This window comes from Heterodontus francisci, chromosome 15, assembly GCF_036365525.1.
Source record: "Heterodontus francisci isolate sHetFra1 chromosome 15, sHetFra1.hap1, whole genome shotgun sequence".
In the NCBI taxonomy this organism is placed as follows: Eukaryota; Metazoa; Chordata; class Chondrichthyes; order Heterodontiformes; family Heterodontidae; genus Heterodontus; species Heterodontus francisci.
Genome location: NC_090385.1, coordinates 52812229 through 52835840, shown reverse-complemented (window position 1 = coordinate 52835840; position 23612 = coordinate 52812229). Strand labels below are relative to the sequence as shown.

At 40.0% G+C, this 23612-nt stretch overlaps 1 protein-coding gene across 3 annotated transcripts; it reads right to left on the bottom strand.

The window, feature by feature from the left end:
- Window positions 1-4035: 4035 nt before the first annotated feature.
- ccnb3 (cyclin B3) lies at window positions 4036-23074 on the bottom strand. 3 transcript variants are annotated; one of them, XM_068047556.1, is made up of 12 exons: window positions 22999-23074; window positions 22342-22472; window positions 19807-19890; window positions 19568-19683; window positions 17792-17909; window positions 15634-15732; window positions 14445-14537; window positions 10753-10890; window positions 9437-9592; window positions 7195-7344; window positions 6629-6759; window positions 4036-5542 (listed from the first exon to the last, which is right to left on the bottom strand). In XM_068047556.1, the coding sequence occupies exons 2-12, from the start codon at window positions 22411-22413 to the stop codon at window positions 5467-5469; spliced, it is 1233 nt and encodes a 410-aa protein (XP_067903657.1). In that variant the 5' UTR covers window positions 22414-22472; window positions 22999-23074; the 3' UTR covers window positions 4036-5466. The 3 variants fall into 3 exon arrangements, with proteins under 3 accessions (XP_067903657.1, XP_067903656.1, XP_067903658.1); XM_068047555.1 differs by lacking the exon at window positions 22999-23074 and adding an exon at window positions 22753-22992; XM_068047557.1 differs by lacking the exon at window positions 22999-23074 and adding an exon at window positions 22588-22639.
- Window positions 23075-23612: the final 538 nt, after the last annotated feature.

The following is a 23612-nucleotide window of genomic DNA, read 5'->3' as shown; positions in this document are numbered from 1 at the left end:
TGGTACACTGAAGTTTCCAAAGGCCATTCTTAGACCAGATTGGGAACATTTGGAAGGGAAAACACAACAGGTCACATTATGTAGAGGAGTGAAACAGCAGTGTTCTGGATGAGCAGCGAGGCTGTAGGACTGATAGCTGGGACTCAGAGCTGTTCACTCTATAGAGCAGCAGAAATAGAAACCTTGGACAGCCATCTTCCTTCAATTTCCAAAGCTCCCCCATTGGAAGCAGAGGGAAAGATGATGATGGCAGGGTCAGAGGAAAGTAACTGCCAGCAGCCATCGAGTGTACAGACATGGCCCTGGGATAGGATGGCCCTTCTCCCTGTTCGCATGCACTTTTCTTCATTTGGAAGAAAGGCGAGGTCAATGAGAGGTAGCAACAGGTTTTGTGAAATAAATGTCTTTATTGAATGGGATGTTCTCTACTCAGCATCCATAGTGGTAGAGAAATACTCTGTTCCTGTGAGATCTGTGCAAGCATTTAATCCCATAGATAGGGCAGTCTTTCAAACACTATGGATGCTGAGAAAAGAGCTCCCCATTCCACAAAAGTCGTAACTTTCACAAAACGCACTGCGACCTCATGTTAACCTGCATATGCTAAACTCATGAGAATTTGGGGGCAGAAAGGAAGCAAACTGAAAGAGGGAGGCATCAGTGATCTGAACTCTAACAGTTCCAGAAACAGCAGCTTTACAACAGGCCGTATTGCACGTTTTAAATTGGAAAAGTACTTTGTGTATCGAAAACCGTCCATAGGTCGGCATTTGTGCGTGTGTGGTTTCAGAGTACCTCTTGGTATATGCAAGTTAATTTGGTGTTTCAGTAAATGTCCATTTTTTGCAGGTATTTTTGGAAATTTCTGTTTATGCAAGTTGCACTGTATCGGTAATGACCATTTGTTTTTCTGTTCAGTTTTGACATTCTCATGCAATCTAACTGCTTTAGATTTTAGTCTATGGTGGCAAGAACATCTAGAAATACAAAATAGTAAACATACATGTATATAGAACTTCAGATTATCAAAACAGCTCAAAGCAATTCATCTTTGTGCTTCAAAGCAAACAGCAATTGATATGTTAACAAGCACAAAGCCATCCTGCACCAGTAAAATGTTCCAATAACAGCAGCAAGATGAATGACCGCTTGATTTTTTTTTTAAAGATTAAGTGGTTGATTATTCTCTCCATCACAAAGGCTGCCCACCTCCACCACTACTAGGAGACAGTAGTGTAGTGGTAATATCACTGAACTAGTAATCCAGTTAATCCCAGAGGGCCAGGCTAATGCCTTGGGAACACAGGATCAAATCCCACCATGGCAGCTGATGGAATTTAAATTCAATTAATAAAAACAAAATCTGGAATTCAAAGCTATTCTCAGTAATGGTGCCATGAAACTATTATCGATGGTTGTAAAAACCCATCTGATTCACAAATATCCTTTAAGGAAGGAACTCTACTATCCTTAGAGTCTGGCCGACATGTAACTCCAGACCCGCAGCAATGTGGTTGACTCTTAACTGTCCTGTGAAATGACCTAGCAACGCAATTAGGGATGGGTAACAAATGCTGGCCTTACCAGTGACTCCCACATCCCATGAAATATTTTTTTTTTTATTATTTAAAAACCTTCCCTTCAGCCGCCTAGGTCTAACTGTTTGGAATTTCCTTGCTGAACCCATTCCCCCTTTCTTCCTTAACCCACTTCTGCCCAAACTTTAAGTCACGTTTCTTAATCTTTGCATCTTTGGCTGGGTGACCTCTACAAAAATACTTCACAAAGACAATATTTTTCCATATTAAACACAATATAGATGTAGTAAATCACTGGATCTACCATGAGAACATGGGTATTGATTGTTCATATGCTGCCAACTACTTAAGTTTCCATACTACTTACACATATGACTACACAATCTATCAAAACAGAACAAGTCATTTTAATAACAGAACATGAATCAGGGAACTAAATGTAACATTTCCAAGTTTGCAGACGACACAAAGCTGGGGGGAAAGTGAGCTTTGAGGAGGGTGCAAAGAGGCTCTAATGTGATTTGGACAAGTTGGGTGAGTGGGCAAATACATGGCAGATGCAGTATAACGTGGATAAATGAGAGGTATCCACTTTGGTTGTAAAAACAGAAAGACAGGTTATCTGAATGGTGATAGATTGGGAAAGGGCGAGGTACGAGGAGACCTGGGTGTCCTTTTACACAAGTCACTGAAAGCAAGAATTCAGGTGCAGCAAGAAATTAGGAAGGCGAATGGGATGTTGGCCTTCATTGCAAGAAAATTTGAGTACAGGAGCAAGGATGTCTTACTGCAGTTATACAGGGCCTTGCTGAGACCATATCTGGAGTATTGTGTGCTGTTTTGGTCTCTGAGGAAGGATGTTCTTGCCTTAGAGGGAGTGCAAAGAAGATTTACTAGGTTGATTCTTGGGATGGCAGGGTTGACGTATGAGGAGAGATTGGGTTGACTAGGTCTAAAGGCACTAGAGTTAAGAAGAATGTGAGGGGATCTCATAGAAACCTATAAAATTCTAACAGGACTATATAAGCTAGGTACAGGGAGGATGTTCCAGAATCAGGGGTCACAGTTAGAACCGAGATGAGGAGAAATTTCTTCAGTCAGAGGGTGGTGAACCTGTGGAATTCTCCACTGGAGAAGGCAGTGGAGGCCAAATCATTAAATATATTCAAGGAGGTAAATATATTTCTTAATGCCCAAGGGATTATGGGGGAGGAAAAAAAAGCAGGAACAGGGTACTGAATTAGACGATCAGCCAGGATCTTTCTGAATGGCGGAGCAGGTCCAAATGGCCTACTCCTGCTCCTATTTTTTATGTCTCTACATCTTAAACATCAGAGACTCACGGTGACCGCTCTGTCCTCAGCCTGCTGCAGCGTTCCACTGAAGCTCAATGCAAGCTTGAGGAATAACACCTCTTTCAAATAAGCACTTAGCCTTCCAAACTCAGTTTAATAACTTCAGACTGTAATCTTTCCCCATGTTTCCCTTTCTTTGCATGTTTTGGTTTTTCTCTTGTTTTTCCTTCACACGGCAACATACCTACTCTAGGCACATCCTTTGTTCGTTTTATGCCCATCACCACTCCCTTGGGCCCAGTCCAACTACCACTCGTCATTCAAATACTCCACCCTTTCACAGCCCTTCCCTATTCTTTTTCCCCCACCATCCCCTACTTCACCTGCTTAAAACCGGTTACATTTCTAACTTTTCCTAGTTCTGTTGAAAGGCCATTGACCTGAAACATTAACTGTCTCTCCAGATGTTACCAGACACGCCAAGTAATTCCAGCATTTTCTGTCTTTACTTAAGACTACTCTTCTGCATTTGTTCCTGAACTTAATGGCACTCTTGCCTTAGCATTCTTACATGCTTTTAGACCTTGATCATGGATGATGCCTTCAAGCTACATTGACCCTAGTCTTCAACCACTGACTTTCTCTGTTCAAAGCTCAAACTTTGTTTGGCTTTATGATATGGCCAATAAACCAGTTACTGACATCAAGTACATACATTATATGATGAAGCGAGTTTGGATCAGTCTAAACTCAGCACCCAGTGGATGACAGTTCTCAACACAAAACTGCATTTGGTGCAAGTTATATTTACTGAGGGGAAATACTAAACACATTTTTGGGACAAAAGAGGGAGTTTTACTCTCTATCTAGCTGTTCAATGCCTGATGGAGCATTCTGGATGACAAAACTTGGTGCCAAAACTAGTAAATTGTTCAATTAGCACTAATGTCCCTCACCATAAAAAAATCAATACAAACTTCAATATGAATAAAGATAAAATCCACTGGGCAAAGTATCATTTTGGTATTCTACTTAAAAATATAGGATTATTGCACACTCGTTTTGTGAATAAGCAGCCCAGTTCTGATTAATGTAACTGGCAATTAAACAGTGACAAAAATTGAAGATTTTTTTTTTCAACAATTACACCAACGACATGTTAGTAAATACATTTAATCTATTTTATAAAATAAATGAAACTTAGCCATACTTACAAGGAAGAAAGGGTTTTTAAAACAAGAGATGCTGAAAGTATGGATCAGAGGTATCCAAACATATATATATTTACATACAAACACATGCTATATTCATTTTTTGCCCATGACAAGCCATTTGCTTAAAAACACTTAAATACAGAACATGTACAAAAATTACATAGCTTCCAAAGCACACTTTAAATAGTTTCAAATACACATTATATTAACAAGTGAAACATCACAAGTGGTATGATTAACAGTAACATTGAAAAATTCAGCACTTGAAATTGATCTACTTCGTTGATAGTGGCCCCTGAAACACCAGCCCTTTAGTAAATTTTAAAACTCTGTTTTAGCATAAACAAACAAAGAACGTTACACAGGCACAAGATTAGCAAACATTGCTTCTTCTGAGCCAATGTATTACATTCTTCCCAATCCTAAATTATGAAATTTAACAAATAATGGACTTTTTAAAATATAGTTTGGTTGCATACAGAAATACTGGCCATAAATTGGCAGGATGTATTTTCTCCTGCATTTGTTGAGTTCCCACTGCAGGGTGGAATAGATGGGTTGGATCGAGCAGCAATAAAGCCACTTCCTCAACTGTGGTGGTGTGGGGAGGGGTGGGGGGGTGGTTGCAGAGAAGGGAAAAGATAAAAGGAATTAAAAATTATATCAAGTTAGCTTGTGTTACTGTCTAGCACGTTGTTGCAGATTAACAAAAAAGTACTCAGGAGCAGAAAGGCTTGCTGCTTTTGGCTCTTTTCTTGTCCTAGCCTGCAAGAAATTTATTTTTGAAAATGAGGGTAGGATGAAGAAAATTAAATTTTCTCAGTTAAAATAAAAAAACATTTTCACTACCACGGTAAAAAGAAAAACTACAGAATGCTGTACATGATCAAGAACAGGACTCCCTAGAAACTTAATTATTTCAACAAGACAATTAATCTTTTAAATAACACTTTGTTCTAAGAAATAAGCTGGTTCCATCTATAATCTACAAAGTTAGGGATTGGTACATTTTTTTTTAAATGAAAGTTTCTTTTTTAGGAAATCAAAAAGTCTATGATACATTCAGTAGGTACTTAATGTTATTTCCATTCTTGTGACAGAAAATAAAATAAGCTGGGCTATGTCTTTGACAGGCCAATATTTATAGATTTTTTTGCACTACATTTAAGGTTTTAGACTTTAAAAAATTAACTTTTTTTTTTAAAGTCTGCAATGGCCTATTCTAATTTTAATTTGTCTTGTATCTTGGTATTCAGGTACTGTCTTTCAATGTATTTACTGCATAAGTGACCATTATGAATAATTACACAATCGTTTCTGCTTAGCAGAGATATCACAGTAAAGAAATATTAAGCAAGTGCTGCAAGTATTTACATACTATATACATGAATACGGATGATGCAACACTACTTCCTCAGATTAAGTGTTCGACCTCAGCTGTTCTTCTAGCTTTAGAACATCCATGGGTGGAATTTTTGCTACTTCGAAGAATACCCTATGAATTAAAACAATTAAAAAGGCAATGAAAACCCTCAAGGACAAACCGGTGTAAAGAATACAGAGAGAGCAAGACCGAATCAAATGTGCCTTCAAATCAAACTATTTGTTACAGTTCAGTCTCTGCACCTGTTCTAATCTCTCGTGAACCACAAATCACCATCTTTATTCTTTGCCAGATGTCGCTTAGTATACAAAGGCATCCAAAACCGCAACCAAGTGGCCATTCTTTAATTGGTGATAAGTAAATCAAGAATAAATAATGACAGTTTTTTTCTAAATGGTGAGAAACTAGGAACTGTGAAGGAGGAGAGATTTGGGTGCCTATGCACACAAAAATCACTAAAAGCAAGTGGACAGGTGCAAAAAGCAATCAAAAAGGCTTATGGCATGTTGACCTGTATTACAAGGGGTCTGTAATTCAAAAGGTGAGGAAGTTGTGCTTCAGTCGTACAGAGCCTTGGTCAGACCCGGTTTGGAGTACGGTGTTCAGTCTAGGCACTGCAGCAGCTCAAGAAGACTGACCTTGGAAGAGGTGCAGCACAGACTCACTAGAATGATACTGGGGGTTAACAGTTAAATTGAAGTCAGGTTTTATAAATTTGGGTTGTCTTGTCTTGACAATGGAGGATTGAGGGGATATTTAATTGAGGTTTTAAAATAATAAAGTAATTCAAAGAAACTGTTGCCTTTGGTGGGGGAATTCACACAAGGGGATACAACCCTAATATTAGAGTGAAATCAGGAAACACTTTGTCATGCAAAGGATAGTGAAATCGAACTCTCTCCGCAAAAGCCTGTGGATGCTAGGTCAATACAAGACGGATTCTTAAGTAAGTGGATCAAAGGATACAGATTGATGGAGGAAAATGGGGTTGGAGTACCGATCATCCATGGTCCAACTGAATGGCTGAATAGGCTGAGGGACTAAATAGCTTACACCTGTTCATATGAAGTTAGAAATCAGAATGCCACATTTTTTTCCTAAAGGTTAGCGTGCCATGACTAGGCAAGATGTACCACTTATACTGTTGTATTAAACATATATAATGAAATGTTGCCAGCCACATAGTTAAATTCTTACTTGTGAGCATACTTGTACCGCACAGCCTTCAACTTTTCATCTGGCTTACTGTAAAGTAAAAGGTTCAGTCTCCTCATCAGTGAATGCAGATCAGTGACCTGGTATCCAGTATAATGTTCCAGAGTTGGAGTCTGAAACACAAGAGGGTGTAATAAGCAATATTTCCTGACTAAACTGCTATTTAAAACTGCCATAGATCTGTTGAAACATGAATGAATTCATCAGCTCATCCTATCCTCAAATAGCATATCCTGATTACTGAAATTGCAAGAGGCCACACAGTGGCACAGCACATTGGAGTATTAATACATGATGCCACAATCACTAGAAGCACAAAGGCAGTGTTTTGGGGAAAGCATGGAGCAGATGTTAAATGCCTCTTCCCAATTTTTCCTTGGGAAGTAGAATCTACTGGGTTACTATCTCAAATGCCCCAATAGTCAGCTGAGAGCTTCAACAGGTTTAGAAGCAGGAAATATACCAGAACCATGTGGCAAAGATAACAGAAAAAAAAAAGAGGTACAGTAGTCAGTGTGTTAATATGGCGACTGGCAATTAGCACTCACCCATCCTCCAAGCTCCTTCATCTTGAGGGCAAGTAACAGGCAGGATGCAGCCAATTTGGAAGCCCTCTCCCGGATAAATTCATATTCCTGCAGGGTCAACTCACATATATATCGAGCAAGTGTCAATGTCTCGAGGTTGGCTCTAGCACACTGTAAACATTATTCAGATTGTAAGAAAACACAGGCAGATTAGTCTAGCAGTGCACTCTGAAAACTAAACTGACATTTCCAACCAGAAGAGAGCTCATGAACAGTTGTACTGCTGAAAAAACATACACAAGGTGAGTTAACCATCCCTTCTGATCCCCAGACAAGCTTCAACCCATTTCCCCCCCATAAATGAATGTGACATATCACAATTATAATACAATAGTACAGTAGTTTCCAAGCAGCCCTTCGATGCATCAGCTAGAGGCAAGATTAGTAACTTTGACTATTATTTCTGTAAGATAACATTTCAGAGATAGTTCTCAAATGCCAGACTTTCAGTTGGACAGTTGAGAATACTTTCCTACTTTCATGTAAATTTTTGTCATTTTCAAGGGCATCTCAAATATTAACTCCAAATAGCAGAGAATATTTAGTATTGATAGCAATGTTTAAACCTTGCTGTTCCCAAAACAGAATTTCCTGATAGCCTTATTCTCTCTATCTGCTTTCTTTTGGAGGTGTGCAGGGACAGGGGGAAAACATAAGGCAACAGCTTTGTACTGCTCGATGGTGAAGATCATGATGCCATCAATATTCTGTGAATAGCACCCTTTGCACATAGTAGCAAGCAGTAAAAATCTCCTTAGGTTAGGTACAGCATGAGCTGGATACAGACAAAAGCTCTCTGCACTCTCAGCAGTACCACATCACTCCTCTTATGGTCTCAAACTACAGAGCAAATATGCCCAGAACCACGACAGGGTTCCCCTTGTCCTCACTTTCCACCCAACCAGTCTCCACATCCAAAGGATCATCCTCCACCATTTCCAATGTGATGCCACCACCAAACCCATCTTCCCCTCCCACATTTCGAAGGGATTGTGCCCTCCGAGACACCCTGATCCACTCCATTACCCCCGACACCTCATCCCCGTCGCACTGCACCTTCCCATGCAATCGCACGAGGTGTAATACCTGCCCTTTTACCTCCTCTTTCACTATCCAAGGCCCCCAAACACTCCGTTGAGGTGCAGCAGCAATTTACTTGTACTTCTTTCAATTTAGTATATTGTATTCGCTGCTCACAATGCAGTCTCCTCTACATTGGGGAGACCAAACGTAAATTGGGTAACCGCTTTGTGGAACACCTCCGCTCAGTCCAAAAACGTGACCCCAAGCTTCCAGTCGCTTGCCATTTCAACACACCCCACTGCTCTCATGCCTACACCTCTATGCTGGGCTTGCTGCAGTGTTCTAGTGAACAGCACCTCATTTACCGATTAGGCACACTACAGCATACTAGACTGAATAGTGAGTTCAATAATTTCAGAGCATGACGGGCCCTTTTTTATTTTTACTTTATTTTATTTTGTTTATTTAAAAAAACATGTACCTGCCCACTGGTTTTTTCATGTTTATGCTTTTGGTTAGGGCTGTTCATGATTTTCATTAACAATCTCACTGCACTAATGCAGTGTCTTTCACCACACCATTAGCACACTCTTTGCCTTTGCCCCATGACCTCCTCATCGGTTAATCTCTCCGGCCCTCTGTCCCATCAATATCTTCCCTTTTGTTCTGTCTTCCCCCGTGACTGCTTTATTTGCTTAAAACATTTCTAACTTTTGCCAGTTCTGATGAAAGGTCACTGACCTGAAATGTTAACTCTGCTTTCTCTCTCCATAGATGCTGCCAGACCTGCTGAGTATTTCAAACACTTTCTGTTTTTATTACAGAGCAAATATATCCCAGAAACAGTTAAGTGCCTTCAGGAGAAGAGGGCGTTAATTGTATATTAATTGAGTTTAATCATATGCAGGTGGAGCGCATTAATTGGGGTTTCACTTGAGCACACTATTTGAAAATGGGGTGTGGTTGAGTTAGGTGTATGCTTGCATTTATTTACAGACTGAAACATTACAAGACTGTAAAGATTGACTTCAGTACTATCCTTCACCAACTTTCTGGAATAGAACAGAGGGAACAAACAAAATTGTGTGCTTGGTGTCAAATGAGTATATTGACCACTAGTAAGCTTAGGCAAGTGGCACTGAAAATTCTAGTTCCAATTATAGAAAAAAAAGTGACCAACCTTTGCATATCTTCTCAAGAACCGATAGGCCACAGGAATATTGATGTCAAACTTCAGGGTTCGGAGAATGTTCACTTCCATTGAAAGCAGTTCCTCCCTTTGATATGCATCATCACAGATATACAAGAAGTCATCCACACAGGGAGGGCACCGCTCCTAAAAATGACAAACGTGTATCACCCAATACAAGTTTATTTTCACATTTTATTTGGAATGTAAAGCTAACTTTGTGCTGATGTAGATAGCGGAGGGATTTTTTCCATTTAGTCTTTTTTCTTCCTCTTTTTTGCCACCTTTGTATTGTTCTTTTTACATAGGTTTTTCTCAATGTGTTGCCCCCTTCCCAACAAAACTCCCAGCCCCTGCAGCACAGATTGCACATCTATGGTACAGTGGATAGAGGTTTAAAGCTGCTTACCTTTCCTTGGTCAATGTACTTTTGCTTACAGCATCTAAAAATGTTCACCAATTGGTACCATAGTGGCCAGACATGCAATCAGCACCTCCCCTTGACATTGCAGCCAACATCAGGAAATGACCTCTTTGGCATGAGGTTTGTGGAGGAGAATTGGAATCCTACAGCTTAATTCCTGGCACTATATTGCCATTTTAACAGGCTTATTGACAGTAGCTGTCCTTTTAGTATAATAAAATTAATTTTTACACTAGATTAATTTTCATGCTGATACCATACAGATGCTAGAAAACTACATAAAATAACTATCTTTGCTCATTGCGTCACATACCATATCCCTCACTGACAGCACATACCAATCCTAATTATAAACACGCCCCCCCCCCCTTTTAACTCCCAAAACTGTTCCCTCAAGGTACAAATAAATGTATTTATATAGCACCTATAGCAACACAAGGCAATTAATTGGAGCATTATCAGAGAAAAACCGATACTGAGCCAAAGAAAGACATATTAAAACAGATGATCGTAAGCTTGGTGAAAGAGCCAAGTTTTAAGCAGCATCTTAAAAAGGTGGTGAGAGTGAAAGAGGGGTTTAGGAGGGAATTGCAGTGCTTAGGGCCTCAACAGCTAAAGGCACAGGTGCCAAAGGTGAGTTGAAGGGGGTGAGGAATGTACAAGAGCCAGTGTTGGAGGAACACAGCATTTTCAGAGAGTTGTAGGGCTGGAGAAAATTGGAGATAAATAGGTATGAGGCCATGGAGTGGTGATGGGTGAATGAAACTTGGTACGAGTTAGGATACAGGCAGCAGAGTTTTAAATGAGTTCAGGTGTTTGGAGAGTGGAAGAGGAGAGGCTGGCAAAGAACTAGACTCATATAAAGACTGGTAAAAGTGCTTACATCAAATTTTGCAGCAATTAGGACTGCAGTAGAACCCAGCAGTTGCAGTGTTTCCCTCATACACACAGTCATTGCCAGGTAATGATCCACCAGCTTCACTGCCAGGTACAGAGTCTCATGATTCAGCTCAAAATTTTCCTTTTGAAAATAAAAATGAGGTATTTAGGTCAATGAATTACAGCAAATGCATTAAAGGGTCTTGAACATGACACGAAACTATACACAACAAGGTTACACCCAACATAATGTGAAAATTTAGGAACAGTGAAGGTCCAAAAGAGACTTGAGTTCATGTACACAGATCACTAAAAAGTAGTAGTGAGGTACACACAGAAAAAAAGGCTAATGGAATGTTAGCTTTTATAACTAGAGGGCTACAACAACTGGCAGCTTTAGTCACCTTCAACATGGCAGAATGTCCCAAGGTGTTTCATAGGAGCATTATCAAACAAAATTCAACACCAAGCCAGAGATGAGGACAGATGACCAAAAGCTTAGTCAAAGGTTTAGGTTTTAAAGGAATGGAATGAGGTAGAGAATTTTAGGGAGGGAATTCCAGAGCTCAAGGCCTTGGCAGCTGTGCCTTCAGTTACCAATGGTGCAGTGATTAAAATTGGGGATGCACAAGGGGAACACAAATCTCAAAGGGTTGTAGGGCTTGAGGAGATTAGAGTTGTGGAGGGGGTGGGGAGGCTATACCAGGATTTGAAAACAAGGATGAAAATTTTAACTGAGGCATTATCAGACTGGGAGCCAATGTAGGTCAGCAAACACAGGATTTGGTGAGAGTTAGGATTCAGGCAGCAGAGTTTTGGATTAGTTCAAATTTATGTGGGGTATAAGATGGGCTGTTGGCCAGGAGTGTGTTGGAATAGTCAAGTGTAAAGGCTTGAATAAGGGTTTCAGCAGCAGATGAGCTGAGACATGGACAGAGTCAGAGGATGTTACGGAAATAGGTGGTCTTCATGATGGCATGGATGAGTGTTCGGAAGCTCATCTCGGGGTCAAATATGGCACCAAGGTTGCAAACAGTCTGGTTCAGCCTCAAAGTTACCAGAGAGAGATGGAGTTGGAGGCTAGAGAACAGAATTTGTGGTGGAAACCAAAGACAACAGCTTCAGTCTTCCTAATATTTATTTGGAGAAAATTTCTGCTCATCCAGTTCTGGATGATAGACCAGCAGTGACAATGGAAGGGTCAAGAGAAGTGGTGGTAGGGTAAAGCTATCAGCACATGTGGAACCGGATATGTTTTTGGATGATGTTGCTGAGGGGTAGCAAGTAGATGTGAAATAGGAGGGCACTTGAGGTAACTGTGCGGGAGTGTTTAGAATATAAAAAGGAGAGGATGTTTTCCTGTACTTATAGAAAGCCCTGGTTAGGCCACATCTTAAATACTGTAGAGGCAATGGATAGGGTAAAAATGGAGAGTGAGGTGGTCATGGAAAGGTTGGCTATGCTTAGGGTCCAGATGGATTACATCCCAGTTTGCTAAAGGATATGGGGGTGAAGATAGCAGGAGGGCTTGCCATAATCTTCCAATCTACCCTAGATGGTGGGGGTGCCAGAGGATTGGAGAGTGGCAAATGTGCACCCTTATTCAAGAAAGGTTGCAAGGCCAGTTAGTTTAACCTCAGTGGTGGTTAAGGTTTTAGAAACAATAAATCGGGAGAAATAACAGACACTTGAAGAGGTTTGCGTTAATTAAGGATAGCCAGCACAGATTTGAGAAAGGCAGATTATGCTTGACTAATTTAATTGAATGTTTTGATGAAGTAGCAGAGAAGGTTGATGAAGGGAATGCAGTGGGTGTTGGCCATATGGATTTTAAGAAGGTGTTTGATAAAGCGCCACATAAAAGGCTGGTTAATAAAATTGAGGCTCCTGGAATAGGAAGGTCAGTTTCCAATTGGATAAAAAGTTGGCTCAAGGACAGAAAACAGTGAGTTTGGGTAAATGTTTTTCAGACTGGAGGATGGTAGACAGTGGTGTTCCCCAAGGGTCAGTGTTGGGACCACTGCTTTTTTTTTTGCTGTATATAAATGACTTGGATGTTGGAATGCAGAGTAAAATTTTAAAATTTGCTAATGATACCAAACTTGGAGGAGTGGCAATGAGGATGATATGAATGCTTGCAACAGGACATAGACTAGCAGAATGGGCAGAGAAGTGGCAGATAGAATTTAATACAGACAAGTGTGACGTGATGCATTTTGGCAGAAGGGATAGGAGAGGCAATATGGACTTAATGGCACAGTTTTAAAGAGTGTTTGTTCAGAAACAGAGGGACCCGAGGGTGCAAATGCATCAATGAAGGTGACAGTACATATTGAGAATGTGTGGTTAGCAAAGCATATGGAATCTTGGGCTTCATAAATGGAGACTTTGAGTACAAAAGCAGGGAAGTTATGTTGAACCTTTATAACACGCTGGGCCCCAACTAGAGTATTGCGTTCAGTTTTGGTCACCACACTTTAGGAAGAGAGGGTGCAGCGCAGTTAAATCAGAATGTTACCAAGGCGTGATGAGAAGTTATATAAACTAGGCTTGTATTCTCTGGAATACACAAGATTAAGGGGTGATTTGATTGAGGTTTTTTGGATTTTGAGAAAGAATTGATAGGGTAAAGAAATAAACTTTTCCCACTTGAGGGGAATCTAGGACAAAGGGGATAACTTTAAAATCAGAGCCAGGCCATTCAGGAGAGTAGGTCAGAAATATTCCTTCAGGCAAAGAGCAGATCTATGCTAGCTCAATTAAAACTTTTAAATCTGAGATCTATATATTTTTGCTAGATAAATGCATAACAGGATATGGAGCCAGGCAGGTGAATTGTTAAAGATACAGATCATTCATGATTTTATTGAATGCCGTTAACAGGTTCGAAGGGCTGAATGGTCTACTCCTGTTCCTCTGTTCCTAACATGCTTAATGCCCTTTCCTTTTAAGACTACAAAGGAAAATTGTGAACAGGCACATCTTGAGATCAATTGCTGTTGGTGAGGGAAATCTGTAGATTGGCAGATGACCAAAGCCTCGGGTCAAAAAAAAAACAACTCTGGAAATTATTGGCTTTGTAATTAGTGCTTAACTTTATAAAAATACATTTGCCCATTAGGAGGCTCCTAAACATGTGGAACATTCATATTATAGTAAGTCATTTGATTTTTGGTTTCTGGGCTCAGCTGAAGTTGTCTATAATGTTGGTGTCACCCTTGAATGCACCTCCAGCCACCATACATAATACTCCGAGTTTTTCATGTTTCACGAAAGAAGCCAATAGTACAGTTTCTACCATCAACCTAATCCTTCAGTTTCATCCTTGTGAAGTATGCAAATTAAAGCAATTTGAAGGAAAGGGTGTTGCAGCCCCCTTTACTTTTTCCAACCTACTGAATTTCCAACCTACCCCTTCTACAAGGAAAGCTCTAAAGGGAGGAGACACACTTCACACCTGCAAACTAACAAAGCAGGGCAGGGAAGAAAGAACTGGGAGTCAGTCACTCAGACTTTCCTCAATATTCCTCAGTCTTGCCGCATCACTGTCCCAACTCTGGCAGCCCTCTTGGCCACGAGTGGCATAGTACAGGGACACACTTGTATGGAGGAAAGAATCAGATGAACAAAACAAGCCAACCTACTAGTAAGAAAATCAAGTGAAAGTGGCCTAAAACTTAAGGTGATGGTACCTACCTGTACCTCAACCATCCAGTCCACCAAGATTGCCCTCATCTCAATGTTCAGGTCAGGCTGCTTTTCCATGTAGCCTTTCAGAACAAATTTCTCCTGCCAGCACAAGAATCACAATGTATCTAAACATTAGTTTGCTGTTAGCCAAGATCTACAGAAGCATATCAACAAACATCAACTTCCAATTGCGTCCAGTTTCCATCTTCAACACTCCCCCACCCCATTTATCAATACAAAAGGAAACTACATTTAGAGATGCCTTTGCAACTGATAATACAAGAAAATGCAAAGTTAAGGGCATTTGGCCCCTCAAGCCCTCCCCTTAACCAGACCTTGTACAATTCATTCCAGACGCCAACAAATCCATTAAAAAAAAGTGTTGCAAAATGGGCGGCACAGTGGTTAGCACCGCAGCCTCACAGCTCCAGGGACCCGGGTTCAGTTCTGGGTACTGCCTGTGCGGAGTTTGCAAGTTCTCCCTGTGTCTGCGTGGGTTTTCGCCGGGTGCTCCGGTTTCCTCCCACACCCAAAGACTTGCAGGTGATAGGTAAATTGGCTGTTGTAAATTGCCCCTAGTGTAGGGAGGTGATAGGGAATATGGGATTACTGTAGGGTTAGTATAAATGGGTGGTTGTTGGTCGGCACAGACCCGGTGGGTCGAAGGGCCTGTTTCAGTGCTGTATCTCTAAATAAATAAATACGCCAGCTCCAAAAATAATCAGAACTCTAGAATATCAATTCATGCTCACATTTCCTCTATTCAGGGATGACAGATTTTCCATCATAGACAAAAGTCAGTCCAGTCCAAACTTGCGCTACATCTACAATCCCATTGCAAGCCAGATATTTATCCAGCTTGTTTTTGAAGATTTAAAAACAGTAAATCAATGACCTACTCTGATGAAACTTATGTTGCATGATCAACAAACCTGTGAGTGGCATCAGTGCAATTGTGTAGCTGCTGGAGAATTCTTTTACCATTTGCATCCGAATTTCAAACAGCCTCCAATGTTAAAGATTGTAAATGCAGAGCACTGGGTATTAAAGTAAGGTGTGATAAAACAACAAAGTGGAGAATTAAACACAGACTGCCTGCAAAATCAGGGAACCACAGCAATCTTGTTGCGAAACATACAAGAACAATGCTGCTTTTTGGGAGGAAGGAAGATGGTTCCAAGAGTAGATTGCTTACCTCCCTTTCCTTCATGTAGCTGAATATATCATTTGCATAGATTGCATTCAGGAATGGGTCGCTCAGATTCTCTTCATCTACTTCATCATAAGCAGGCAACTACAAGTCATAGAATTTCTCCAATTAATTGTTCTCCTTTTGCAAATTACAGTGATATTTATTACACTTCCTTTTTTACACTTTTATAAGTTTCAGTTCAGCTGCATCAGAATATTAGACAGAGATCAGTACTCTTTAACGAGAAAGGAGTACTCCATCAGATTCCCTGCACCTTTTAGGCAGCTAATGAACCTAGGGCTGGTAGGTTACAAAATAGTTATACAATATCTGCTAATTCAATAGATACCAAATTCACTTGGAAACACTACGCTCAGTGTTCACAACACTAGGAGACATCCTATACCAGACAATCCCCATCGTACACAGTTTATCTCTGATCCTTTTTAAAAATTTATAACGTATATACTTTGCTTTAAAACACTATCCTTCAATACAACTCTTCCATCCGAATTCATTCTTTGGAAAAATGGTCAAAAAATCCCAGAACCACAAACTTGTTTCCATTCTGGCAATGGACCATTTTGAACTTTTGGCATTCAGTGCAAAAACCAGAATGCTAGCCTAAAAACCCAGCTAGCCTGAGGCCAGCCAGAATTGCAAGCTGATGTAAATACCAGCGGCAGCCATTTACTTTGCATTAAAACACAGAGTAGAAGTGTGAACCCAAAAAGAGAGTTTTGAAGTCTCAATAACACGGTTTGCTGGCATTGCAGATGCGCTTCTGACTATGCACATCCCTCCGTTAGATTAACAGAATGGGCACATTCATTTTCAATGCAAGAAACTGGAGCTCTGCTGCAATGGAATCATCGAAAAATAAATTCAAACTGTTAACTTGAGTGACGGTATGAGAGAAGATTTAGGGTTAGCTGGAAATGATAAAGAACAAAGAACAGTACAGCACAGGAACAGGCCATTCAGCCCTTCAAGCCTGTGCCGATCTTGATGCCTGCCTAAACTAAAACCTTCTGCACTTCCGGGGACCATATCCCTCTATTCCCATCCTATTCATGTATTTGTCAAGATACCTCTAAAACGTCGCTATCCTACCTGCTTCCACCACCTCCCCCGGCAGCAAGTTCCAGGCACTCACCACCCTCTGTGTAAAGAACTTGCCTCGCACATCCCCTCTAAACTTTGCCCCTCTCACCTTAAACCTATGCCCCCTAGTAACTGATTCTTCCACCCTGGGAAAAAGCTTCTGACTATCCACGCTGTCTATGCCACTCATAACTTTGTAAACCTCTATCATGTCACCCCTCCAACTCCATCGTTCCAGTGAAAATAATCCGAGTTTTTCCAACCTCTCCTCATAGCTAATGCCCTCCAGACCAGGCAACATCCTGGTAAACCTCTTCTGTACCTTCTCCAAAGCCTCCACGTCCTTCTGGTAGTGTGGCAACCAGAATTGCACGCAATATTCTAAGTGTGGCCCAACTAAAGTTCTGTACAGCTGCAGCAGGACTTGCCAATTTTTATACTCTATGCCCCGATCGATGAAGGAAAGCATGCTATATGCCTTCTTGACTACCTTATCCACCTGCGTTGCCACTTTCAGTGACCTGTGGACCTGTACACCCAGATCTCTCTGCCTGTCAATACTCCTAAGGGTTCTGCCATTTACTGTAAAATTTATTTTTAGAAAGTTTCAGATTAACCCAAGCAGAATCTGTTATATAAAATAGTATATATATATTTTAAAAAGAAATATGCCTGTAGTTATGTAGTAAAACAACATGTAGTTATTTTCTAAACAGCACAAGTAACAAACAGCAAGTTTGTGACTATTAAAAGCAATACTGAAGAGATTCAGGGAACCTGGTGTACTTCTAAAGGAATCCAATATTGAAAGAACAGGATGCACAATGCCAACTTGGCCATGCTTAAAATCCTCAAATGTACATATTTTCTTATCTATTACAACTGTTGCCTCATCATTCTTCATCTCATGCTTATTTGCGAGGGGTTGCTGGTACAGAATGGCTGTTGTGTTGGCCATGTAGGCAGTCCCTACATAATGAATTTTTTTTTTATTAAGTAAAGTACTTTAAGATGTAGCAGTGGACTGTGCTGGTCGATTCTCTAGAAATTTATTTACCTTTATTTCTGCTAATTTATCTACATCAGCTGCTTTTTCCTTAAGTGGTACTTGTGCCTTGGGCTTCTTCAGCTCCACTGCATTATCCTGATGCTCCTGGGAAGCTTTAGATACCATACTGAAGGGAGAAAAGGGAAAAGAGGAAGGGATTCTTTTATACAATGTATAAATCATTGTGTTATTAATAATTAAAAATCAGTCAGGTATTGCCTTCAAATGATTTCAATACCTTAAGGCGACATCCAAGAATAGTTTTGCTACAAGACCCCATATTCCCAGCAGAATCTTGATATATCCACCTCCCATTAATCAGTGATTCAGTCACAATAATAAAAAAAGGAATAACACTAGAACACATTTTACAGAACTCGGAGCTGAGATTTGTCAGTTAACCAATTGCACAGCCAAAAAAAGAATAATTTTGTATACTATTCTCAGATATGAAATTTCTTCCAATGCAAATGAATAGGAATAGATGCAATTAACAGTGGAATGATATATACATGGGGGCAGGCAAAGATGCAGCAGATATTTACACAGGCCAAATGCTTTAATATATGCAACTACAAATGGACAATAAACCAATTTACAGCACACTAAACCAAACAAGTTTAACAAGTGAACAGATGAACACCAATACTACATTACCCCAGAAAAATATTTTAATGGCAAATGTGAGGCGTATAGTTACGTTAAGGATGCATGTAAATTTAAAGACAAAAAAAGCAAGGTAGTTATGCAATGTCCCACTGTCCATTATTTACCTCGAGCAATTAGTAATCAGTGTCTCGATTACGGTTCTGAGATCTATAGCTATAAGAGGCAATTAAACCTAGTGTTGAAGTGACAGGTATAAAGATTGTAGTAGACAATAAAGGTAGAGGATGTGATGGAGGTACAAATGGTCAATTTGAGAGAATGTCTCAGACTTCCTTGTAAATCATGGAGTGTAAAGAGTAGATTGCAGAGCGAGAGAGCAAGGACAGGCAGACAGACCCACATCGCTACACATGTGCGAGCAAAATGATGGTGGATATCTCACTAAATCAGTGTCCAACATAGTGAAGAGAAAATAAAACTCATTAAATTAGTCTTATTTAAAGCTTCTTCACAAAAATGTACATTTATTGCTGTTTTGATTAAGAAATTTTATCTTTTCAAAAATTGTCTCACTAGACCCCTATGCAAGACAAAAATTGTAATGTGGCCCCCTAGGTGAAAAGGTTGGACAACCCCAAGCTAGCTATTACTCAGTCAAAACATTGTAAGAAGTAGGGGGAAGGCCTGAGGGACAAAAGGAAATCAGTTAGAGAAAACAAAAAGGTTAGCTTGACAGCACTCACACCTTTGGGTCAGAAGGCTTTCGATTCAAACCTTAACAGAATTTCAGTTCATAACATAGTCTGCCAGTACATTGCAGGTGGAGGGATTTAGGATGAGACATTTAACCAAGACCACAAGTGACTGTTCTGGTGGAGCAGGTGGACATTAAAAGATCACCTCGCAATATTCAAAAAGCAAGGAATTCTCCCTGCTAAATTTTCTTCCTTCAATCGCCAAAAAAACAAAATAGCCAATCATGCATCTCATTTTTGTTTGAGGGATCCTGCTGCCAAAGAGCTACCACATATGCCTCAGTTACTGAAATTATAAAGCAATTTATCCTATTAACTATTTTAAGAAACTTCAACATATGGTATATAAATGCAACCATTGGCATATACTTAGATACTCATGACATGTAAAAAAAAAAATCAGAAGGAGTAGGATGTTCACCTTTTTAGATTCTCATTGTTTTTGGATGTTTCTTGTCCAACAGTACTTTTCTGAGATTTCTTACCCACTGGTTTCCCAGCTTTTTTCTTTGAAATCAGGTCTTGACTTTGTTTAGCCTACAAGAATTGGAGGGGTAAGGAAAAAGGTCTGAATAAAATACAAATTTCAGTACTCCAAACTTTTCACAGAGGGATAGTCTTACCTGGTAAATGAAGAAAGAACCAAGTCACAGAACTTACATTAGTGAGGTCTTCAAAAGCTGATCTCTTCTTGGGACCACCTTGGGGTGATGAAGGAGAACGTTTGATATGAAAACCATCATCCTGAATGAGAATGAAGAAATTATTATGCATTTTGCATTTGAAACTAAATTATTGGTCATTAAAACTTGTGAAATTCCAACAGACACATTGTGCTGGCAAAAAGGAGATTTAGTAATGAGTTTTTTTTCTCTCATGCTATTACTTCCAAATCCTTCGAATTCCCTGCTCAACAATCCTGGCACCTCTTGTGGCAGAGAGGACAAGCAAACTACATGCATCCAGGCTTCCACGAATGCTATTCAGGAGTAACCCAAGAAATACAAGCAACAACCTGGTGTGGGAATCTAAAGTAAGAATGAATATGCCAAATAAAGTAGGGTTGTTTAATAGCCGCTACATGCGAGTAATGAAGACAATGTTATATTAAGAATTTTCGTTCACAAACTACAGGGTTGAAAAAGCTGGTGCATTAGTTTGTGACAGACAAGTTAATGATCCCAGGATTGCATGGCTGAAATTGCATTGGACTTCCAAATACTCTTCAGGGACAGATCCTTTACAAAAACCAAGTCGAAATGGCCTGAAGAAGACTATAACAAATGATATGCTCCAGTTGAACTAACTTCCGCTTCTGCCCCACTGTGTTAAACTCATTCTAAACCCATGAGATTAGTGACATAAGTAGTGTTTTTTGTATAGTATGCAATAGAAACCTCCTTGCACCTAAAATGAAGGGCCCAAATATGATGCCAAATGTCTCTTGCTCAGAGGATCAATATCAACATTGACACCATCAGAGCTGACTTCCATCCCCAAGAGAATAGAATTTTGTCCATTTTGAAGCATAATTCTGACACAGTGGCTCAAATCGAAAATACTAACATCTTTTGAGATTTTGCTGCGTATTTCCAGCATTTTCTGTCCTTATAGATCTTGGTTTTGGCCAGCATCAAACCTGCGCTCAAGAGCAATGCCAGCTACTAACAATTGAGTCGCACATCTTTAATGAAGCACAATAAGGGTCCACAAATCTGTGCAAACATTAAGTGCAAGCTCTTCCAGCAGATCCAGTTTACTAAACTGTCTTTTACATTGAAGTCAATCACTCCTGGTGCAGCCAGAGGTGTCAAATACATTTTTTTTTTTAAAAAGCACACAGCATGTCACATGTCCCAAAAAGCAGTAAAAACCTTGTTGCAATGCAATCTTGGATGACACCTTCGTTCTTTTGTGAATTTATAAAAACAATTTTTCCCCCAACATGATGGAGCTGAAAAATATGGAAAAGATTATTGTTGTTGCCTGGAAGACAAATTTTGAACACTTAAGAGAAAACATCCCCAACATCATGCAATCAATATCATTGAACATCATAAAAGTTGTACCACCCTGCACCTTTTTTTTCTGCTGCATCACTCTGGTAGTCAGATATACTGCAACAATTTGAGGAAGAAAAATTTAAACATCTAGAATTTGAGTAAGGATGTGACTGTACAAAAGCAGGAGCATTTAACAGAGTTCAACAAAAAGTGACAAACTAAAATGTTACCAAACCAGGATATACTTTGCAAATAGACACCGTCATTGGAACCAATTATGCATGGAAGCAGGTGTTTGGGCTGTGCAACAGCTGGGTTGTGCTACAACAATTAAAGGCTTAGCCACCGACAGGCATTTATTGCAGACTACACATTAATCAGCAATTAATAATCGAAGACGTTCATATCTACCTGTAACTCAATGTCAACTCTAGACTATCCTCTGAAGTCCAGTAGTCGAGGTGCAACAGATATCTAACACAGTCAAGTCTCAATTTTAATCCAGATTGTACTCCTGTAACTAAGTGTTTAAAAACACTGTTACTTTAAATATACTATGTTACATTAACTTTCAGCCCCAATCTGCAGCAAGCTGCTTTCTTGGGTTCAAACTGAGCTACCAGCATTTGTGGAGAGAGAAACGTTGCAGATCGATGGCCGTTCATTAAGAACATTGACCTAAAACGTTAACTTTGTTTCTCTCCCTACTGGTACTGCCTAGCCTCCTGAGTATTTCCAGCATTTTCTGTTTTTATTTCATATTTCCAGCACCCACAGTATTCTGCTTTGCTACCCAGGATTCGGTTAGGTCATCAAATCAGGTGCACACTTTCAAATGTAAACATACTCGACATGACTGACTTCCTTCCGTTAAAAACCAACACTCTCCCTACTGAAAACATCTCCAAAGACAACTAATGTAATCAATCGATGTACATTTTGTATTATTCTGATGACAACATTAAACTGAATGTTTCCATTTTCCATTCCCTTGTCTGATTACCATATGCAAATATTCAATGCACCGCGTCTCATTCGAATTTGCACTAACATTAAACAGCTGCATCAATCTGGAAAGCATTTCTGAAAGTTTTTGAATTTCTGTGCAACAATTCTATAATAATCGAACGCCGTCATTCACACACAAAGGCTTTCACTCCTGTCTTTATAGCAATTAGCTCACTGTCCTTACCTTCTCCGTTACAGAAGGCTCCTTTTCGAATGATCCACTTTGAGGGATTTTTGCTTCTGAGGCTTGAGGCATTGCTTAGACAAGCCTTTACAGAAGAGAGGGGCGAGGGGGAAAGAACCGGATCAGATGAACTAATGGGAAACAGAAAGATAAATGCATTAGTTAATTAGAGTAGAAGATTGGAAGCGCTACTTGCCGAAGCAGCAAAAGAAAACAAAGCCACACTCATCTTGCAGTCGTATCGACCTTTCTCCTGTTGGGATTCACTGACTCTCCCTCCCATCTGGTCAAAGTGGAAATGCAGCCCACTGGGGGAAACAGAGCGCATCCACATGCAGGAAGAGATTGCAACATTTGCATCATTGTTAATGCAATCAAACAGAACGAAAGGTGTTCGAACAATTTACAAACCTGCTGAACCTCGAACTTTGTGGAAGCGATACTGATTGAAAACACAAGGCTGAATGAAACAAAGGGGCGCTTTAGTCCAGAGACTCCAAGATAAATCCTCACTGTAACGAGTGGAGAACGCGGCTCTACAATACGCTCTGCTCAGGATGAAGGCAGCCAGCGGCTTGGACTCTGTATCCCAGGACTGATCACCCCACTCCCGGCAGCGCTCACACACTCAGCTCCTCCAATTCCAGCTACACCAACCTTTTTTGAAAAGTGCGGCATAGCCACCAACTCTCCACTATTGGCTCCAGGCTGCCAGGCGCTCGCCAATCAGCACGCCGCCAGGATGCGTTGCTAGTTCGCAGTTGTTAAGGGAGGAGCCTTTTTCAAAATGGAACGCATCAGACCAATGAGAAGAAAGGGAGGAGGGGAGGGGAGGGGGGACTTCCTCTCGCACGCGACCTGCGAGTTGGTGGGAATGGAAATGTACTCATTTAAAGGGAAAACAACCCAACATAGTGAAAGAACACGGGGGAAGAGGGAGGCATGTGTTAAAGAAAAGGGAGAGGAAAAAAGTTCCAAATGACTTTCTTTAAAACTATATTATTAAATTATATATACATATATTAAAATGATATTAATAAAATTTACTACATTAATGTATTCATCTATAATACAAGCAAAATCTTACTTGTTAATGGTAATTATTAGGATTTTCTGCTTCCTGACGGATTCCATTCTAACGTTCAATAAAGGTTCCACTTTCATTCCTTTCTCCAAAAAAATGTTCCACTGTGAAATTAAGGATTAAAATATGTATCTAATGGTAATATAATTATTTGATTATTTTGAGATGTTGCAATAAGGATTTTTTT